The following is a 22,686-nucleotide window of genomic DNA, read 5'->3' on the forward strand; positions in this document are numbered from 1 at the left end:
ATGTGGTTTGTAGATAAAAGCAGTAGTAATGATAACAAGAATATAAAACAAAAGGATTCTCAGAATATGGTCAAACACATAAATATTTTATATTTCCATGAGTCCTGCCTAGGTACGAGTTGTCAACAATCTTGTTCAGTGTGACTACAAGTCTGGAGTGAGAATTACAATAAGGATTTGGTTAGCATTTCTCAGTCCTGACACTGTGCAATCTGGTTTTTGTTCTAGTGAAACTCTTAATTGCTTCTAGTAATTGAGCTTTTAAGTGATTCATTTTCCTAATCCTTTGTTTCAGAAACACCCAGCTGTAAGGGTGTTGTTGCTAAGATATTGAGCAAACCAGTTCTGTTCAGTCTGTGCTTAACTTCTTTAATGAACTCGCTCTACTAAACGTGTGCTGTATTTTAACTGTAACTTATTAATTTTGGGGGCTCCATCTGTTATATCTCTAAGAGAAAAGCGTATCTTATTCATATAGACCAAGCACTTGCACAAAAGGTAAAAACAGTCATGGGAAGAAAAATGATACACATCAAACAACAAGAAAACTGAGCCGCAAGAGAACTGTTGTCTGGGAACTGCCTGTTCTGTTCACACAGTTTTAAATGTTTACAATTTAAAAATAGCAATAATGAATAAACATCAATCCCAGTATTAAATGTATAGTTCAATTTAACCAAATATTAATGTTAATTTGTGCATCTCAGGCTTGGCACAGAACTCTATAAACTGTAGCGTCTATTAGTATAGGGATATAAATGATTGAATCCATATTTCTGTTATATGCTTTATGCGTTTCATAGAGGAGAATGTCTTTGATGATATCGCATCATTTCTGGCCTGGCTGATAGCAAGGTTTTTTTGTCTATCAGATTGTTCTAGTTTGTTCTGGTTCAGCGATACATCTAAAAACTGCATCTTACTCAAGTGTGCCCATGCTCTGTCAAGTGGCAATGCCTGTGCACTCAGAACAGCTGCTTACCATGGGCTACAGTCCCAATTTGCCCCTATCAGCGCCATGTCCTGGGACCTGTTCCATGCTCCTTTGATCTCTCTACGAAACATTTCAGTCACCCATTAATTCTGTCAGCTTCGTTTAATTTTGTCTCGCTGCAGAAGTTGAAGGTCTTCATTTGGATGAGAACTCTTGCTCATCAGTCGATTTCGAGGTGAAGACACAAATTGAAAGTAGTGCAGATCAGGGTTGTGTTTAGATAATCCTTTCTGGCAATTTGGACTCCAGTAACTTGAGGTTTGATAGCCTGACACACTATTTGTAAAGCAATTCTCCACCTGGCAACCTTCATTAAAATGCATTCCAAGAAGCACTGAGATGTGTCTTTGTGAGGTTCTACCCAGTGCCCTAATATCATCTGTTAGCAAAGCCATTCCTGACCGAGCCTTTCGCCAGGCCTCGTCAGTGGAGCACATCGTTTGGTTTCTGTCCAGCTGCTCAGTGGATGATGTTTCCTTTGGACTCGACATCTTGAACTGCTGAAGTGTGTGATCAGCAGCAGAGAGGAGATGGTGAGGAGTCACTTTAAAATCTCTGCTGATAGTAGATTGTGCGGCGCGTTTCATAAATGGGGTTGATAGGCCGCTGTGCGTCAAAGATATGAACCGCTTCACTTGTGAGATATTGAAAGCAGGGTTATTGCAGGTTTTGCCGCTCTGTTCTTTAGGAGCCACAGATGATGATGAATGAAATGAATTGGTTACCATTCCAGTGCTGGGGGTGTTCCTTAACTGCTTACTGTTGAGGGTGCTGAATGTTTTCGGACAGGAGCTGCGGATCACTGGGAAGAACGGTCGTGTTGTTTGAAGCTCTTCACTGAGAGACCCCGCTTCGGTGCACGAGGTGAGTAAGTGAGGTGAAATGACGATGTTGTTCTCATCTAGGCTTCTGCATTTCAGTTTCCCTACCAGTTTAGGTTTTTGTATTCCATGAAATTCAATCTCATCTGAAATAAATAAAAAAATACTAAATGCAGACTAAATGTAAAATTAGGTATTTTAATCCTGTCATGGTTTCCTAGCCAAATGCTTTTCTATACACATTTAAATAAGTCCACTTTATATCCCAGAGCACAAAGCTATGTTTACAATTGTATAATTTACACACAAGATAGCTTTTCATGGAGAGAAAAAACTGCACTCTCTATTTTCACAGCCTACAGTTGTACCATGTGTTACCATGACAAACTTCACTGCACTGCGCAATCTTCCGTTTATGAATTGTCAACGTTAATCAAAATCCCAAAATACATAATTTTTCAATAAGTGTAGTTTAATTATAGTTTAATTGCTGGCATTTATTTAACTCAGCCAATCACTTCTATAACATTGTCATAAGTGAAGGCTGTGGATATTTCCAGGTGAATTGTGCCAATATGTATTTATAAATGTAGGCATGGATGTAACATTTCCCATGCCAAATCTGTACTCTTAATTATCATCGAGCAATAGATCTGCTTTATGGCACGGTTTCTGTTCTAGCTCATATGAGCTACAAAGCAGGCACATTAGAATTGCTGAGCTGGCTTTGGCTCTGTCAAGGCTATGATTAATCAGAAGCAATAACTATAAATGTCAGATCCCACTACATCCCCGCAAAAGCAGATCAATAATATACTTCCAGCTGCCCTCTAGTGCATTGACCCCTACTGTTGCAGCCAAAAATTAAAAAAACATAAGGGAAAGAATCAGCGCGGTAATGAACATTTACAATTATTTTAAACAATGCACACATCTCTGTCTCACTGCAGCGATTTCACTCCCTGCAGTGGACATTAACCCTTACTTTTTCTTTCACACTAGCATTTTTTGGTCACAAACGAGATTTGATTCTGTACTATAAAAATAAATTAACCAAAAGATAGTTATTTTCAAGAGCAAAGCTAATCACTTTAAGAACATTCCAGAGTGCTGCATGTAATTTATGTTCCTCATGGATAATTTACAATTGCAATGAACGTGTTACAATTTTAGTATATAATGTTGCATGTATTCAAAAACGAAGTCTTTTTCTATACATTTTTACTAACACCACTGTTTTAATGTGACTTTGCTGTAAACTGTAAGGTAAATTACAAGTTCGTGCACAAGTTCATAATCACATCCATTCCACTCTATGAAACAGATCTGTGTGTGTGAGTGTAATATTCTGCTGATATCTTACTGCAATTTGTTCAGTTTGCTCAGAAAGAAGGAAATATTCAAAAAAATCACAACTTCTGTATATATTATCTAGAATATCTCCATAGTTCTAGCTGCAAACAAAAATGAAAAGAGCCCCCATGAGACTAACAAAAAGACACTGCATTCCCATTTCAAAAGTAAATGACATACGTGGGAGGTTTATAATCTTTGCCTATTGTTTGATGGACGTCTCCAATCATAAATCATATGTTGAAGCTGAGAAATATTACAGCTCAGTTGTATGCTTGCTATGAGTGCTTTTGGTTGGGTTTCTCCCTGGTGATTCACTAAACACAGTTGTATTTGCAAACAGAACAGGGGAGTTCTGCTGCTCAATGAAAGGAGTTGGCTGATGGAGAGGATGGCTTTGTAATGGTGAACTCAATCAGAGTAATCACCTTCCACTCTCATCCTCTGCTCCCCAGGAATTTAGACTTAGAACATGAGAACCATCTGCCACGAAGCAGACGCTGGGAGCAAGCCATTGTGAAATATAAATGCTGAACTGCTTAGTGTTCAGCATTTTCATTACGTGCACCTTGTACAGACACTTAAAGACACCAGTTTGCCGACAGCAAGTTGAACATGATGAAATAATCAAATCCAACACTTGCCTAGACTTTGCAAAATTAGTTTATATATTATATGGTACTATATAGTTTACAACAATACTCTCAAATATGACAATCTGAGCACAATTTTCATGAATTCGTTGGGTAATATTTAATAATGCCAGGCTTCCAGAGGTATCGGGAAATGTGAATACAAAAAAAGTATAAATTGTCTTGTAATGTTGCAATAAAACCTACACAGGAGTTAAAGTAAGCTATAGATTTTCAAAGGTACAGCATATGCTGCAAAAAAGATGAATAAATCAATCAATAATAATACATGTTTTTTATTTTTATTTTATTGCATCAAATTCCATTCCATCAGCTGCTTACTAAGAGTAACAAATCCTCTGAGCACACACTGGCCGAGACGGCTCCTCGAGAGAATGCTAAGTAGTTATTTAGACGTGTACGGAATGCTACTGTCATAACCATAATAATAATTTAAAATTGCTTTTATTAATAATAATAATTCTCTATGGTTAATGTTTCAAATCTGAGCTTAGTCATTAAGTGCCTCTGATAGGGATTCCATCTGTGTCAGGGAGCTGGATTTGGTATAGATGGTCATAATTTCCTTGCCTTTCTCACGGTCAAGGGATTGCAAAAACACACTTTACAAAGTTAAAAAATCTTACTATAGCGAGTGTAATGTTCAGAGTTCGCCAATCAAAAAATACGATTGCAATACTTGGTGGTGGCTTTTTGTTTGACACAAAGATCTCCTTTTTATCCAACATGAAGTACTTTGTGTTAAGAAATGTTGGCAGGTGGGCCGAAGTTTTGATTTGGTTCAGGCCTCAAATTTTTAGCCTCAAAAAGGAATTTTATCAGTATGTATTTACAAAGAACATGAAGTCAACCTTTACATTTTTGGAAAAAAGAAAAGACAAATGGGCCGTTGCGTTTCCTTACCTATGGAGTGGTCACCTTCATCAAACACTTGCCAACCGCTACAGAAATGCTCTTTTTCTTCAATTCTGCAAATATATTTTACAAATGAAGTAAAAACATTGATATTAGGCTTTGTAATGACGTATATTTTGACAATTAATGACCGCACATACATACAGAGCATTGTGTGATAGGAGACACTGTACTTTTATCCCTTCATAGTTTTGTTCCTGGATTGCTGCACCATAACACCAACTCTCTACATAATATTTATTTTTAGAGCTTATCATAATAAGTAACACGCTTAACTGAAATAAAGCCCTTATAATGTTAAATGTTCAGTGGAATGTTAGTAGGGCATATCTTGACTAGAAAGTATTTTCCGAAAAACATGATCACATTTTAATTTATTAAAAAGTCATTTGTCATCAAGTGCTAAATAACCGGAGAGTTCTTCGCAACCACAAACCCGTCCTTAATGTGTATAGCCTGAAAAACTGAAATCTCAATTGTTTTAACATCATTAACATCATCATATATTATAAATTAATGCACTTTTCATCCTTAGCACCTCAAATTAGCATTGATACGAAAGTTACCCTTAATGTGTTAGAAAAAAAAAAAAATCTTAGTAATGATTATCTGTCTAAGAGTAGATATATCCCACATAAAATGAATGCCACAAGTAATACTGTCAAAACACAGAAACATTTCACATTGTTGAAATCAAGAAACTTGTGTGGCAGTTTGGATTGAATCTTCCTGTAGCTTACAGTAAACTTAGCTATGATGAAAGTCTTTCTATACTGTGTTATCTAAACCCAGATGGAAGTTTCACAGTGACACGGTATGTGATAAAATGATGTGGAGGCTTGCTGTTCAGAAGCATTTCAGAGATTCGTGGAGATTGTTATAAAAATACTTTTCCTAAGCACAGCTACATAAACATATGTATATTACTTTAGCTATAGTTGTAGAGTGCACAACTTATATATATATATATATTCCCAGATTGAAAGTGTGGAGAAGGTTGTGTATATCAGAATAAATATAACAACATGTGAAAAGTCCAAGGGAGGTAAATACTTCCTATAGGAACTTATAAGCTGAAAGATTTTAATAAAACAACAGCCTTCTGGCTAGATCATATTGCTTTAAATATTCCCTTTTGGCTCGTCAGCTCCAAGCTTCTGCATTGTAATGGAATTGGTTGCAGATCAGACAGTGTTGTTGTTGGTGTTATTCTACAAAACATCTAAGTTAGAAGTTCAGAACTGTGGTGCAAGTAGCAAACTACTTTTTCACAAAAAAACATCCATAATTATAACCAAAATGTACGCAAAGCAAAAACAATGCAACAAAAAGAAAAATGTTTGTTAGCTCACAAACAATCCTTTTTTTAATGAATGTAGGTTCTTTACGATTCAGTGAACCTGAATATTCACACCGCTTTCTTCAAGAGAAACAAAAACCTGAAATGGTAAGTGCTGTAAGTTTAACGCATATGACTGAAGGAAAAATACAATCCATTACCTGTTTCTAGCAGGATTTAGCTTTCTTGGGTATAGTCTATCCTTCATATTGCTTGTTCTGTGAAGAGCAGCTCAGAATATGATGACTGTTTAGTCACATGATCAAGCTATGATATTTACACATGGATTTCCCTCCCTCATGAGTAATTATTATGGTACACAACTGTAACCAGGAACTCGGGACCGGTTTATTAACGGGACAAAGGCACTTCCTTGATGTAAATTAAGATGTTAGAAAGGATTGACGATTTCAATGGAAAGGTATGTAAACCTAAGAATGACTAATTAGTGACAGAGAAAGAATTTCTTGCTAGTCACTGTAAAACATATAAATCAGACTGCATTTCCGATACTAAGTGTGCCAAAATAGTTTTTATTTGTATTTACATTTCCAGAACCTGAACATTGTAATAATATAAAATGTGACACTTATTTCTAAATTCCAGGAAAGTTGACGACAGTTTATCTGTATTGCAAATATTGCATCATGTGGTTTAAAACTACCATGAAGTTTACAAAACACAGTCCAGTCTATTATGATTACAGATTACCTAATTGACTGCCAAGACTTATGTAGATATTAAACTGACCAAGTGGATCTGGAATTAAGGACATAAGCTTTAACTTACCAATTCAGTTTAATGGAAAATGAAAGAAGGAAATCAACTCATGATTTGAAAATACATATATTTTAAAAAGTCATAGGATGTATTACGTGTGAGAAAATAGGAGAATATTACTTGAACTGTCTAGAATGAAAACATAAATACATGTTATTTTTGCTTGGAAGCATGAAGCTCTGCATTTACAACTGTCCTTGAGGGAAGAGACGTGCAGAGCTTGCAGGCTTATCTGCACTTAGGAAGAACCAAGGTTATTTTTCCAACATCCCCAGCACCAGGCAAATTAAAATAATTTATGCATGCGAGCCAATTGGTATTTTTCCATCTATCCATGTATATATATGCATTTATATTTTATTCCCAAACTGGATTCTGGTTTAAAATCAGTAGAAGTATTCATAATAGGAATTCTCATTAGTGTGTGAAGGAAACAAAGCAACGAGATAATTGAAATTACAAAGCATGTAATCAAAAAGCTACTACAATACATCAGGTAATTGTTTAACTGGTACTAATAAACAGTGCTAACGGCCCTGTTGGGTAAAAGCGTGGCCTATTCCCTCATGTTTGATGCTATTCCTTCTGTCCCATCTTCCGGAAACTGAAATGAGTTTGTTTTTTATTTTTACTGTTTATCCTCCCCTCTCTCTCCGTGGAGTCATTACAAGCGCCTTAATTCCCTGAATGCTAGGGAGCACCGGCTGCTCTTCCAGGTTCTTATTTAACAGGTGCCGTTTAATCCCAGGACGTGTTATGGTAACGAAATATGCTGCAATGTGGGGAAATTATTCGGTGTCAACACAGGTGACAGGAAGTATTTACACAAAGCATTACAGACCTTTAATTTAGGTTGTGCACAGCTGATATAATGGAAGCCACATGCAGCGCTGCCATCACAGACACTGCCCAACATATTCTCAATGCACATTGTCCGCCAGCAGTGAATGCTTGTACGTGCAGCACCTTGCGCTCCTTATTTGCTTTTAAAATGTCCAGTCTTTTAATTAGAGGAATGTGGTTTCAATGTTCGAGGTAAGATAGAAAACTACCGTTTACCGTTGATCGATGGTCTTAGAATGCACTGCCCCACTCTATCTACCCATCATTTAAAATCAAGCTTCGTCTGTTAGAATATTAATTTGCATACGTAGGGATTAGGTCCTTGTAATCCTAGTAAATGCTTCAGCACACAATTTTTAATTTACACACTGAAAATATTGAAAGAACAAAAGAAAAACATTTTATATTTGTAAACAAACATTTTATTTATTGATATAGCCCATAATGAACCATTTATAAAGATCGCTGTTGATACCTTAGTGTGTCGAATTCCAATAATAAACCAATGAATGTTATTACAGAATGCTGTCACCTTCTAGGGACACGGGAATTAACATTTTATAATCGACAGGAGGCACATCTAAGCAAAGATATAACACTAATTAGAAATACTGGCAAATACAACAATTGAAGGCCTCCAAGTAGTTTAAAGCAAGCAGTTCAATATTTAATGTGATTAAGTCACGTCAGTAACCTATTTTGGGAATCTGGCATGCTCTACTTCCACTGATGATGAATATGCACACATGGCCATTGCAGAAAGGGCCAAATGGGAAGGAATACATGAGTTTCCACCACAATGGAAAATGCATGACATGTGAATACACATTCCTGCAGTATGTGGCTGTAATAGGTTGATTATATGGTTATTAGTACAACCATGAAAAACATCTATATTCTGGGTGTTTCATATTCAAAAACATTTATAATAAAATGCTGAACTATGTTATTCATAATTTTACGTTGGGACGTTTTAGTCATTCTCCTGGACAATTAATGCCATTCGTCAACCCCCCGAATGATGCATTGGTTTCCACTCTCTCATTGTGGTTACACTGTATACTCTGCTGGGGGCGAGCAGCAAGTAATGAGATGCATAACAAGTGGTGGATGTTTTGATAGAGAAGTCCTTGAAAGCAGCAGAGTCTTTAGGCAAATAATATATTCTAATGCGATTGATCTGTTTTCATCTAATTTAGTGTGAACTGAAAGATGTTCATGATACATTCTTAGGGGAACACATTAAATATTCCCTTTAATGCCACCCTTATATATTTTACAGGTCATTTTATAACATCAGTTTTTCAAACACAGGTCATCACACACTTGGGAAGTCATTACAAAAAAAAAAAAAAAAAAAAAAAAGTCTATGAACCACTGATAACAAGGAGAAAAATCCCCTCATGGCATCAAAAAAAGCTTTTGGCAAAGAAGGACAGATCAATAGTGGCAAATAAATCACTAGATTAAAAGTACAACAGAAATAATTAAATCACTGACCTGGTTTTGTTTTGAGACCTACTTTTTTTTTTTGCAATTAGCATTTTATTTTATGAAGAATATTTTTAAAGAATATTTAACCAGTTACTTTATATTTATTTTTTCAAAATATGATCCGAATTTTCATTAAAAGCATTTCGTGAAATTGTGAAAAATATATAATATATATTTAATTCCTTGAAAATGTCTATACCTTAAACAATAGAAATATCCCGTGTGTGTATATGTTAAACACTGGATTTTTCGTTTCTTTTAATAAAGCAGTTATGGGTTCCATTATTTATGAACAAGGCCCACTATGTGCAACTAATAGTATATTGATCAAATGCATCATGGCAGTTGAATACCCTGAGGTGGATTTATAAAAATCTCTCCCAACATATCTGTAATATTACAATATAAAATAAATGAGAAAAAAAAAAAAAAAAAAATCCAGTAGAAATGTCCTTAAGTAACCTGGGGATGCGTCTTTGGTCAGTTGCTGTGGTGCTGGAGGCCATCCTAGCAATTCTCTTCTCTGCCTGTCTCCGCAATAAGGTCATTTTTATGTGAAACGAGGAAAGACTCCCATATGGCAAGGCACTGCAATATAAGAAACACAGATTCAGGTGGAATTATTAAAATGGGATGTTGTTTTCTCCATTTATCCCCCCACCGACCCCACAACCCCACAAGTAAATAAAACAATCCCGAAATGTGTAGAAAATGTATTTTAAAATGATACCAGATACATGCAACAATGCAACTATCCTCCCCCTTCACAAAGAGACAAATATCTGATTAACTATAGGCCCATTTGTCTAATTCACCTCATAAAGCTGAACAAGATGATACTGATCCAAGTTTTGCTTTTTGAAACTGCAATCTTTCACACTGAAAACAGAATCTGAAGGGTTCACTGGGGGTGTAAGCTATGTTATGGTTTCAAATTTAATACCAGGGTGGAAACCCACTGGGGAGCACCAAATTCAGATAATAAGTATGAGCAGGCTTCACTAGTAATGACAGGTCTCTTCTGGACTAAAATACTGTCATAAGAATAAATCTATCAGACACCAAAATAAATCCAGTCCTTTTAATACCTGATGCAAGTAATGCACGGAGCTACTTTTGTTTTAGTACCTAATTCCATTCACAAGCTCAGGTCAGCCCCGAGCTTGGTATTTGTCACTTAGCAAGCCGCTGATTAATATTCATACAGAGCCCACTGCACTGACTCGACGCCACAAGTTTTCAGGCTCTTCTGAAGCTCTCAAATCACGAGCAGACCTGAAGCAATTCAAAGATGCGGCAGCTGACAGACTGTCATAAAGATTTAATCAAGATGGCAGTGTAGCACAGGATGTGACTCTGCTACTGACCTTTACTGATGCTTCTGACAGTGCCTGCTAAATGGCTATTGGCACTGGGAAACAAACCCTAATTATTACAGCTTTGCATATTATTATTATTATTATTATATAAAATAGTGTACACACACATATATGGAGAAAAGGTGACCAATTATGACTAGTCTGAACAGGTCTTGCTTTACCATCTGTGCAATAATTTTCAAAGAAAAGCCTGATTTTGGAAGACTCAACCAAGCAATACATTTGTAATAGCCCATATAAAAAGAATTGTCCCTGCATAAGGGTTTCTGCTAAGCAATAAAAATAACAGACTGCTAGATGATTCCCTTAAACCTCTCTAGATACTGAAATCAGTGCTGATACAGTGAACACAGTGAAAACCCACAAAAAGCACTATTTCATTGCAAGTGAAGTGAGATATTTGTTTTTCTTAAGCTTGGGGCTGTTGAGATTTAGACTTCAATTAAAGCCAGCAGGATTTGACATTACAATGTAGGCTATGCACATATTTATGACACTTCCCAATCTGTATTGGCATTTTCTGACAATGTCCTAGCAGTCCAGTCAAAATGTGAGAAACATTCATGTGAAGAGATTAGACGGATCAAGAATTGACTAGAAGCAACATGACCTGTCCCTATGAATAAGGCAAGTTTAACATTTTTTTAAAATAAAATCAATAATCCTACATATGGCAGTTTTAGACATACTTCCTGATGTGTCCGATAAGTGATTATCATATCCCAGAAGTTTTAGTAGCTATACAACAAACTGACAACAGCATTTTGGGGTTTTAAAAGTCTGCCCCCTCTTGTTTAAGGATGCAGATCTCTTAAGAACAACACTTAAGAACAGACCATAAAGACATTGCTTTGCTTTTTTGGCCAAACATATACACATTTTAAGTGTGTGCTGTGTGCTTCTATTTAAAATAGCAAATGTAATAAACTAACTGTCAGAAGAATCTCTATACATCCTATACTGAAGTTCATTACACATCAATGACTGCAATATAAGCTTTCAGAGAATTTAACCACTGCTAATTTCATATTTTTTCACATTAGTGAAATTAAAAATAAGCACTGGATTTGTGCAGCTCTTCCCATAGGTTGATGATGTCTGTGCCAGGGCCATATGGATAACCAGCTGGTCAAACCAATTCAGTTTTGGAGTTTTAAATGAGCACAATCACACAGCTGGAAGCGGTACCTTGTCTTCATTATGAATTTCCAGCCCCTAACATAACTACTTATGAACTGGACCAGTCGCATTATTATCCAGAGTGTGATCAGAAGACTGGATAATTATTCCTTGACCTCCATCTAACAGCAGGATCACACCAGCAATGCTTCCAACCCATCCAAATACATGCAAACCGGTCTCTAAAGGCCATATCATGTGCAACATGCAGTGTTACTGCCAAAATAAATCTATTAGAGTATTACACTTCTCAATGCAAAAGCCAAACCATTCAACTCCCAGAATTTCAACAGTATTGAGCAGAAGTCTGTTGATAATTAATGTAAGGGGATACCAAACTGAAAGGATCTCCTTTATGGATAAAACAATCATAATGCATTACTTTCAATGCTGATCAACACGACTGCAGAAAAGACCTTTTATTAAACCTTTTCTTAAACATGAAGATCGTTTAACAATGTCCCATCTGTGACCATCAGCTGCAGGGTTTTTTGTGAAGATTATTTTGGTCATGTGGTCTTTTAAATGCCAAAATTCCCGAGGCTAAACATCAGTTATGATGAGTAAACTACATCTATGGCTTTGCAGTTCTTTGACACCTTTCTAAAAAACACACAGACTCAGCTCTGACTGCCCCTCTCTTGGTTTTACACCACCTCCCACCCCCCATCTTAAGTCACTTCTACTGTAATATTCACAGGTTTGAGTTCACCAAATACTAAAAATATATCTTTAATATCTGGGTGTGAATACTTCCAACCATATGTGTGTGTGTGTGTTATATATATATACACACACACACACACACACACACACACATATATATATATATATATATATATATATATATATATATATATACACATACATACATACACACACCAAATCCTGAGAGCAAAAATGTGAACAGTATTATACAATCATGTATTTAATAAGAGACACTTCTCTTTAAAATTCCCAATCTTCTGGCAACAGTCTTGTTGCTATGGAGTCTCCATGGCAATCCCCTGAAGTTGCTATCTTATATAGAAGTAGAAAATGCAGGATACAATGCTTATAAAACAACATTGCAAATCTGTGTACAAAGCTTGAATTTTAATCAAATAAGTATCAATGAGAATATTCTGGTTGACCAAACAACTAAATGTCTAATCTATATTCCGTAATCCTGACACCTATTAACACATAACTAACTAAAACTACAGGCCACTCTTCAGAAATGTAGCTAGTTATGTTCGTCTCATCTGTCCATGTTTTGTTTAAATAGTGCCACCACCAACAAATGATTGGCAGAAATAACAGATTCCCTAAGAAAAGTTAAAAACCTTTCAGCTGTACAAGTGAAACAATGTACATCGACATTATACCAGAGACGCATCTGTCATTCCAGCAACAACGATCACCTGCCATAACTGCTTCACTGCACAGTGATTTACAATGAAGTTACAGTAACGTACTACAGTAAAGTAATGAGAAAAGCAGCTTGCCACGGTAGTACAATAAGGGAAATTGTGGACAACACCTACCTCCCAATCAGACCTTTAAATGGCATTATATTCATGAATCTTCATTGGTTACACATTTAACATTTACATGTTAAGCATGTTAAATGCTGTAGGTTTTATAGCTGTTCTAGTAACGGCAAAAACAACAACATGGAGATGGGCGTTTTATTTATGTCCTTAACATTGTGGTGCTGGCACAGTACACACATCACCATGACCTCAAAGCAACGCACTGCCACTGCCTTCTCTTCAAGCTAAGCAAGGCACATTATTGCAATGACAGTGGTATACAGAAAGCATTGCATTTCCTTGGAGGTTTAAGAATTCTGTGAACCATGTCTCTAATCCAGGATTCTTCACAAACAGCTCTGTGCTTCTCATTATTGGGGTCAAATCAGCTTACATAAATCATGAAATGCTTTCAGCTATTTATTGCTAAAGACTTCAGCCATAGCTACCTGTATTGCAAAGCCTTTAGAAAATATTATTGCAGTAGCTGTAAACATCTAAACACTGGAACCAGCATTAAATTATCAATTGCTAACCAGCAATTCACACATCCCTCATTGCTGAAGCATATCAATATGGGATTCAAGACCATTAAATAAAGAATACAGTTTTTGTCCAGAGAACTTTGTGACTCCGCATACATTATCTTTCAGTTCACCATTTTTCAGATGCATATTTTATAGCTCTGCAATTTTTGATTGCAATAAATTATTATTCTACCTTACACAGTAACTCCTTAGTGATTTTGGACATGCTTATAATGCAAACTGGACAAAAATTGGTGCTGCATGTCCAAACAAATGCTTGTCTGCCCCTTGCTCCCATTTGCCAACTACCCTGGCACTTGTTCTATGCAGCTACACCCCTCCCCCTCACTCATACATATAGATAATCACGCAAAATTAAAAACAAAAGTTCAGACTTTAGACAACAAAAAAAGTGTGGTTAATTAAGAAGTAAAACATCAATAAAGACTCAGTCAGATGCAAGAGTAACAAGTATTTTGTTACTGTCCTTTTTTTTCCTGATTTTTTCCCCCCCAGATAATAAATGCAACAAGAGAATCCCTCTTCTGGTGAACACACAAACTGCAGGGGCAACACAACATCTACAGATATGCACCCAGGGTGTAATCTCTTTTTTTTTCCCAGGAAGTCGTATAAGTGTCACACATGGTAAAGAGTGATTCGGATCATTCCAACATAACATGTTTTACATGTGAATAACATCATCAGTTCAAAAATGTATAGCATAATATATTTCATAATGATGAGATAGATGATATTATGGTTATACTATTATATTATGATCATCATCTTTTTCTTTTTTATATAGCATGGAATCATTGAAAACTGCATGCTGACAAAACAGTGCATATAGTAACTTAGCAAATAAATTCCTATAATCTCACCTTTTCATAATAGTCAACATTCCTTTCAGCCATGTACAGGAATGAAGATTTGATATCTCTTTGCATGTTTCTGTGCCACCGTTCCCAGTCCACTTTTAAAGCAGTGTTGGCACACTCAGCTTTGTCTTCCAGCTTCTCAATTTCGTCTTTGAGCTGAAAGAGAAAAAAAATCTGAACAGTGGTGTAGAAATTCTTTGACACATCAAAATAAGCACAGGTGTGTCACAAAACAAAACTGCAAGAGTTTAAAGTCAGAATACTTAACCTGGTATAAGTGTAGTCATGCCACAGAGCATACAATCTACAAGACTGCATTATGTGTGATGTTAGCAATCATTTGACTCATCTTAGTCTTATCCTTTGATAATAGATTACAATCTCTCATTCTGCTGAAATAGAGTATATGCACCATCCTACTTTAGATGATTTGTTGCTTGGCTAAGTAAAGGTGCCATCATAATACTGAAGAAGAAATTAGCACTGCATTACTAATAAATAGATTGTAAAACCAGTGCAATATTTATACAATTTAAATTGATTAATCAAAGAAAACAAAAGGCTACACTTTGTAGAAACACCAATATACAGTAGCAAGTGTAATGCAACACACAAAACAGTCACATGACCAGACAGAACTGGATTCAATGCCAAACATTCAATGGAATGATACAAAATAAATGCTTAAACAGATTACAGTATGTAATAGGGCAAAATCAAGTTTAACATTTAATACGTATGAATGTTGGTGCTTTTTAAATTCATAAAGGAACAATCTTCTCCTAGAACACATCCTTAAAATTAAATATTTAACTCGCTAAAATGCTCATTCATTAATTCATGATGCTGAAGCCAGGAGATTAGGGCTTCAATGTTACAGATTCAGACCAAACAGAGGACTTCCTGTGAAACACGTCTGGATTGAGTCCACATGGCACAGCAGTTAAAGGTGCGGTCCTGGCGCACCTCAGCAAAAGTGTCAGGTTGGTGAGGCGTCAACGAATGAAGACAAAAAACAGGGCTGGATAATGATTTGCCAACTAAAGAGAAGAGGCTCTTAAGGACACCATGCTCACAGTTTGACTCATCAAGCAGTTTCTTGATAGGTCCCCAATTTATCTTTATACACTTTATAATGTACCAACAAATGTGTTTATCTCAAGAATACTAAAACCACCTTTATATTAGATGACTGGTCCATTTCACAGGTAAATATTTGACTACATAAATTCACTCTATACTACCAGCAATTCTTCCAACTAAATAAAGAGAAAATCATCTGCATTTGGCATTCATGAACAGCTATAACAATCACTACCGAATGCTGCCGCCAACTGCTACTTATTTCCCATCCAGGTGCTCAACATGAAACAAAGGGGCTTAAAATACCCATTTAAAACTGAACACAAAGCTTTTAGTGTTTATCTCAATATGTCAAGTGGAACAGAAGGCTTTACTCTCCTAGTACAGAGAAGCTCTGCTCCTGCAATTGGTCAATATGGCTATTTTCAATACCCCCAGTGATATAAAAGACTGTTCATTAGTAACAATGTCGTAACACAGTCCGGGAAAATCTCCAAATGTCAATATCTCCTGAGAAACAGGCTTCACAAATTGCATGTAAAAATCAATAGCATTCATATGCGTCAATGGAATGAAATGGATTTTATATTAGAAAATATATTTTTCACTTCTGAACCTGTGTAATAAAATGTATAGGTAAACAAATGCTAAACATGTATGTGAAAATACACTGGGGCTTATTGTTTAGGGTGTTCAATACTTACCTTTAACTTAGCTGCCATCTAATGGATGCCAACAGTATTACATTCATTCATACAAAACAGATCTAAACTAGATATCACCTCAGAAGTATTAGAACAACAGTTTGCAAACATACACCTAGAATAACTCTTGCACAATTGTTTTGCTTAAACTGGCTTAAATGTGTATTTATGTTTGCTTAAACACACATATGAAGCAAAGTTTAGAGATATTAGAATATGAGTCAGTGCTGGAGAAACAGTATTGTCAAGTACTTGCTGTGAAACACCCTGAAAGTAACTCACGAGGACGAGGGAAGCAAAGCCATGTTAAAGGAAGTAGGACAGCCCCTCCATTAGAACTGGTCATGAGAAGGGCCCCATATATAAGAGCCGGGAGTGAAGCGCAAATCCAAATTTTCATGTTTGACATCAAATGCATCTCAACATACAATAGGTGAACCTCATTTACATATTACTGTGCAAATTGTAATGTAACTCAATTAAAAAAAAAACAAGGAACACCAATTTAAGATAAATGCATGTGCTGCTTGCACTTCACCTTGTTCCTAGAAGATTTTATGAAATACATTACTTTAAATTATAATCGTACATGAAAAAAAGTCAGTCGTACATTTGAATTTGGATTTCTCTTGCTTGACTCCCTGTTTTACCGATGGGGTTCTCATTTTCTTCCTCATGAGCTGGTAACATTTTATAGTACTGAGAAAATACTGAACTATAAATATCAACAAGTTAAAAATAGATTACAAAAGTTATGAATCATTTTTTTTTTTTTTTTGATGGAACAATTTTTCCATTCAACGTTTGTTATTCACAAGAAGCAGTCACCCTGTTTGCGGTTATTCCTGAATTGTACAATGATTTGTTTGAAAACCATGAGCCGTGTTGAAGCAGAACAGACAACATATTGCTGCATGCATTACAGCATCAGTGGCAAGGAACACCACAGCCATGTCCACTACTAATGTAACCCTACCACGTTCTCTGGCACATCACGCAGATGTCAAAAGCATGGAGGTTTATTTTAATTAAGTCCCTTGTCAGATTGGAAAGAACAGATTTAAAATGTTACCATCTCAAGTTAACTTGTCATAAGAAAGCCAAAGCCAAAGACTAGCCGCTCAGCAGTACTTTCTGTGCTGTTAATGTACCTCTTCAATTTCACCATCAAGTCTCTGCTCTTTCTGCAGTTTGGCTTCTTCAGGGTTTTTGCCAAGGAACCCCCCAAACACAAAGCTTAGATCAGAATCCGTCAGCTAGTGACACAGTGGATGTGTTAATTTGTTGTGATTACAGTGTGGAATCTTAACACCAGTATGTGTACAACTATTAAATACTAAAGCACTACATAGTAAATTATTAAAGTTCATTTTTTGACATGACTTCCCAAAAGCGTTGATAAGCTGCATATTAAAAAATAATAATAACAAAAAAAAGTTTCCTTCCACTTCTTTTGAGTCCAAGTTTGGATTATTAGAAATGGAAATACCTTTGGATAGAAATAAGTGGAAATATGTATAGGGATGCATATACTTAAAGTATTAATAATAATAATAATAATAATAATAATAATAATAATAATATTAGGCCCTACGTCTACTTTAATTATGGGAAATGTCCAACAATGGCTTAGAAGTGGCAGTTCCATTTCAATTCCAATCCTCTATCAACCTTCTGCTTTGGAAGCACGCATCTGCATGATAACACTTATAAAGCCCCAAAATGTGTTTATGTTGTTGATATTACATTAAATATCAAAAGTTTCTTGCATAACATTTATATAATCCTTAGAACTGACTTCCAAACACGGTGAAACTCCTATTGTATAGAAAAAAAAGTGTACATAAAAATGATAAGTACTACAGTCTAAATCGGATGGGCCAAAAAAAAACAGAAAAATCTATTAAGTACTTACCGCGTCTCTATCGGTTCTCTTACTTGCCAGAGCGTCGTTTTTAGCTTCGCATTCTGCTTGGATGTTGTCCCGTCTTCTCAGTACCGCCTAAAAACTGAGAGCTTGTTAACAAGGTGAGGAAGCATTATAATCTGCTTATTTATTTATAGCGAGAATCAAGCTGTTACCCTGAAAAGATCAAGACACTCAGAGCACAACTGCCAGTTCAAGGGTAAAACTGCCAATTGGGAAAATGAAGATGGTATAAAACCATTCATGTGCAATATTTTACCATACAAAATTAATCACAATCCTTCATCCTATTAAAACACAGAAAATGCTTGGCTTCCTGCAATAAATCCACGTAACTATTGAATACAACCCTGCGTACCTTTAGAGTCTCAGCACAAAGAACGTACTCGTGGAGCACGGGAACCAGGTTTTCAGACAGCGAGTTCACGTGCTCCTCAGCCTCTCTGCAGCACTTGTCAACGCAGCTAGCAACTGCTGTCAGAGGTTCCCCGAGCTCTTCTTCAGACCCAGACCAAAGAGTGTAAATTGGGCCATACTCCTTCATCTCTTCCAGATACTCTACAATAAAGTACTTGGTGAAGAGTGCAAATTCGATTTATAATATGGTTAAAAACTGTTATAATCAGTACAGTTTGGATGATATATGGCGAATGAAAACACCATCACAACATTTTTCTACAGAATTAAAATACACCAAGTTTTTATTTTTTAAATGAATCTAACGTAGTGATATGTTCTCACTATACCTTTTTGTTCTTTGACAACTCTCTGTGCAATTTTATCCATCACAGACATTTTTTGGCCGAAAACTTCTACGTAGTCATTGAGCGTGTCGAACTCCTCTGGTCGGCTCTTGACGCCGCGCACGGAGGCCGCGACTGCCCGTACGGTGTCCCCCATCCGGCTCAGGAAGCCAGGACCCTGCTTCTTGTGGGAAGTAAGCTCCTGGAAAGCGGTGAAATGGTAAGAAGATAAAAGTGCTGCATATTGCATATTTACTGAAGACAAGATGGCAAAAGCATGTCAAGAAATATGATATATATAGAAATATGATATCACTTAGAACTGTACAGATTCAGAAACGTATACAATTTAAACACATTTACCAATAAAATTGTGAAACAAACATTTTCTATAACACATATTGAGATATCATTATGAGCTGCATGATGTAAACACAGCAATAATGATTTTAAGCTGTAGTTCATTAACTTACCCAGGCTTGTGCTGTGAGAAAAACTTTGAAGTCTTCATTAAAAGAAAGAATAGGGTGATCTGCGATTCTGTTTAAAAACTTGTGAAGGCCTTTCCTACGAGTCTCAATAAAATCTTCATTGAATCTCTCGACCATTCCCTTCATCACAAATTTCTCTGGCAGCGGCTAGAAGAAAAAGTCCATAAAGGTCACTTATCATAATAAAACTATTTGAATGTCATCTTTGTAAAATACCCTATAATGAACACATATTACACTGAGGACCAAATTTCATAGAGAATGTATGGAATTTTAAAAAAGCCTCTCAAAAGACTTGCTTTTGGAAACTGCTGTACAACACTGTTGGTGCGAGTCAGTTAAGGAAACTCAGAACACTGTACTTACATGGATGATTAAAGTAGGATTTGCCTCCTCAAGTTTGCCTTTTAACCAAAGGAAATCCTGATAACGCCTACGGACTTCATATTCACAGGAGTCAAATTCACTGCGAGTGGTCTGAAAAAAATAATCAACAAAGATTCAGAGAATTAGGTCTTATCAGTTTTAAAAAGTGAATTTCCTTTCAAATTTGCCATGCAGCTTTTACTTGTTTATATAGAACAATGTGTGTGATGCCAACTAACTTACATAAAAGGTAGTGATTTCAAATGTTTTGTTATAAGAATCAGATTCATTATAACTGATTAAACAAATCTAATACAAATAGACAGGAGATCACTGTTTATATGACAAAGTGAATACAACCTTTTAAGAACTAATACAGATAGTAATTACAGACATCCAACAAAAATGTGCAGTATGCGCTTATCCTACCTGCATAAAGCAGGACCAGAAAAGCCACATTTTGGATTTGGGTGGAACACTTCCACTATCTAAATAAACAGGCCTCAACGTTAGCAAGACAATAAGGAGAAGCTGTGATTTTACCTTAGTTGAAACCCTGTATGTAATAAAGGTCTCTATGGCGGTCACATGACTCTCGGGATTATCCACTGTGATGAATATGTCTTTGGCATCTGGCTCCTCTTCAAATTTATACTGATTAATCATGGATGCTGGGGATGTTGGCATAGAGGTATTGAAGGAACTGCAATCAGTCAGTGTGGCATCCTGATGAAAAGAGGAGGAAAATGTTAAAAAAAAAATACTGAAGAAAGTTGCTGAACGGACAGTATAGTTCTCAGCAGTGTTTTATCTAACTTTAGCAGGTCTTGACGTCTTCTTTCCAGCACCCTTTATCTTAAGTTGTTCGTCGCCATTTCCCTACACTCACTCATGAGGTAATGACGCCCCCCACTGCACACCCTTCCTTCAAGAAGGAAACAACAACCCATTGTACTGAACTGTCAGGTGATTAAAAAAAAATTATAATAACCTGAGGATTGAGGTGAGGATGCAACCATTATTGTTGTTTTTGAAAGTGACCTAAAAGCACAAATATTGCAGATCTTTGGTGTCCTCTGTCACATAAAGTAGTAGATACATGAACAATATTTTGTTGTTGTCACTGAGTTTTGTGAGCAATGGAAACAGTGTTAATATGTTATACACATTAACCAAATCATATTCTGAGTTTGTGCACACATTGCACAAAACTGATGCTAAAAGAGCTTGTCAACATGCATTACTAAACCTATCAACATTTTGTTTCCACACAATAGTGAGGTTTCACAATTATTAACTTGGTAAAACAGGAAAAATCCTTTACTTTCCCAAAGCCAGTCGCCAATGCTGATTTAGTTACTGTATGCATCTATCTATGCAGCCACGTTTAGTTGTCATCACTTGGCCAGTCAAATCACTGGAGCATTTTGATCTTTACATAAGTTTGACTGCTACAAAAGATGCTTTCTTTATAGTCAAATCCAGAGTAGGTGTGGTATGCAAAAGACTTCATTTTGAGCACATGCCTTCTGTTTTGCAGACACTGCTCAATCATTGTCCTTTCACAATAAAGGCAGCCTGCACCCCCCCACCGGTGATGCACATCAAACCCGCATCCCACCAGCCAGACATGTCCAATCCGGAAAAAATATACATTGTGCAGTTTGCCAAAAGTGCCAGACAGCCCAAATCCTGCAGAACAAGTTTAACAGTCCGGATCAGCTCAACTAGAAACCGTTTTTTGTAATCTTGCTTTTGTGGAAAGTAAAAACAAAACGATGACGCGCCTACCCTTTAACAAAATGACCTTATTGCTGGGTAGGAGCATTACGGAGCAAGAGAGGATGATCAAACATTTCCTCACGGCTGGATCTCAGGCCCTCCTGTGCGGATTGATACTCTTTACACGGAAAACAACATGTCATGACCTTTACACCCAGTAAAGTGCGGCTCACTTGGGGCTGTTTTTCTATTTGATTCCCTCCTCCTGCCTTTTCTTTTATAAACCTGTGGTCGGAGAAGCCGTTCACACGATGAGAAATGACCCTGATTTCTTCCAAAGCAACTTTTGCAACAAACTGCACAAGTTGGATTGAATTAAAACAATACAATAGTCGCTGCCAGGTAGAACCACGTCGCGGATCTGCAACACTTCAGTCTCCATACTCCGTTTACACTGTTTCCCAGTCTCTTGTCTATAAACTTTTTTGTATTTGGTTTACCTTACTGAAAACTTCCAAGTCGTCATCCTCATCCAGCTCCAGCATCTGCCCGGCCAGGTCTGCGGCGGCGGGGGCCGGGGCGGCGCAGACGCCGGGCTCTGGGAGGGGATGGCTGTCCATGCCAGCGAGGTCCGGACTTCACCAGACAGCACCAACTTCTCTCTGCGCCCAGACTTTCTTTATTTCGGCTACCTCTCGCACTGCGCAACACCGGAAATCCCACAGACAGGAAAGAAACGCGGGTCACGGTCGTGCAGCGCAGATGTCCGCAGCTCTGCGCAGATCTGCAGGATCGCCGCGACCCCATTGGCGGAATACCGCAGAGCTGCGCAGAACTGCGGACCTCTGAGCGACATGAACGCGACCTGTGTAGTTTGAGGGGGCGGGAGTTCTACCATTTGAGTTTGAGTTACTTATTAGTTTCTATACTCTTTATTGTTGCATCGATTTAAAGAAGAATATACAATGGTGGTTTGCA

At 36.8% G+C, this 22,686-nt stretch overlaps 2 protein-coding genes across 3 annotated transcripts; both read right to left on the minus strand.

Annotated features, from left to right (window-relative positions):
* Positions 1–65: 65 nt before the first annotated feature.
* Positions 66–5,319, minus strand: LOC136714939 (uncharacterized). The gene is made up of 2 exons (XM_066692584.1): positions 4,725–5,319; positions 66–1,961 (listed from the first exon to the last, which is right to left on the minus strand). Exons 1-2 carry the CDS (start codon positions 4,885–4,887, stop codon positions 1,087–1,089), a joined length of 1,038 nt encoding a protein of 345 aa, XP_066548681.1. The 5' UTR covers positions 4,888–5,319; the 3' UTR covers positions 66–1,086.
* Positions 5,320–8,097: 2,778 nt separating this feature from the next.
* Positions 8,098–22,394, minus strand: snx7 (sorting nexin 7). Of its 2 annotated transcripts, XM_066692587.1 has the most exons (10): positions 22,209–22,394; positions 20,530–20,712; positions 19,987–20,097; positions 19,603–19,767; positions 19,133–19,331; positions 18,745–18,944; positions 18,375–18,461; positions 17,611–17,715; positions 14,676–14,828; positions 8,098–9,780 (listed from the first exon to the last, which is right to left on the minus strand). In XM_066692587.1, the coding sequence occupies exons 1-10, from the start codon at positions 22,326–22,328 to the stop codon at positions 9,700–9,702; spliced, it is 1,404 nt and encodes a 467-aa protein (XP_066548684.1). In that variant the 5' UTR covers positions 22,329–22,394; the 3' UTR covers positions 8,098–9,699. The 2 variants fall into 2 exon arrangements, with proteins under 2 accessions (XP_066548684.1, XP_066548685.1); XM_066692588.1 differs by lacking the exon at positions 17,611–17,715.
* Between the last annotated feature and the right edge of the window lie 292 nt (positions 22,395–22,686).

The sequence above is a fragment of the Amia ocellicauda genome, chromosome 19, assembly GCF_036373705.1.
Source record: "Amia ocellicauda isolate fAmiCal2 chromosome 19, fAmiCal2.hap1, whole genome shotgun sequence".
NCBI lineage: Eukaryota > Metazoa > Chordata > Actinopteri > Amiiformes > Amiidae > Amia > Amia ocellicauda.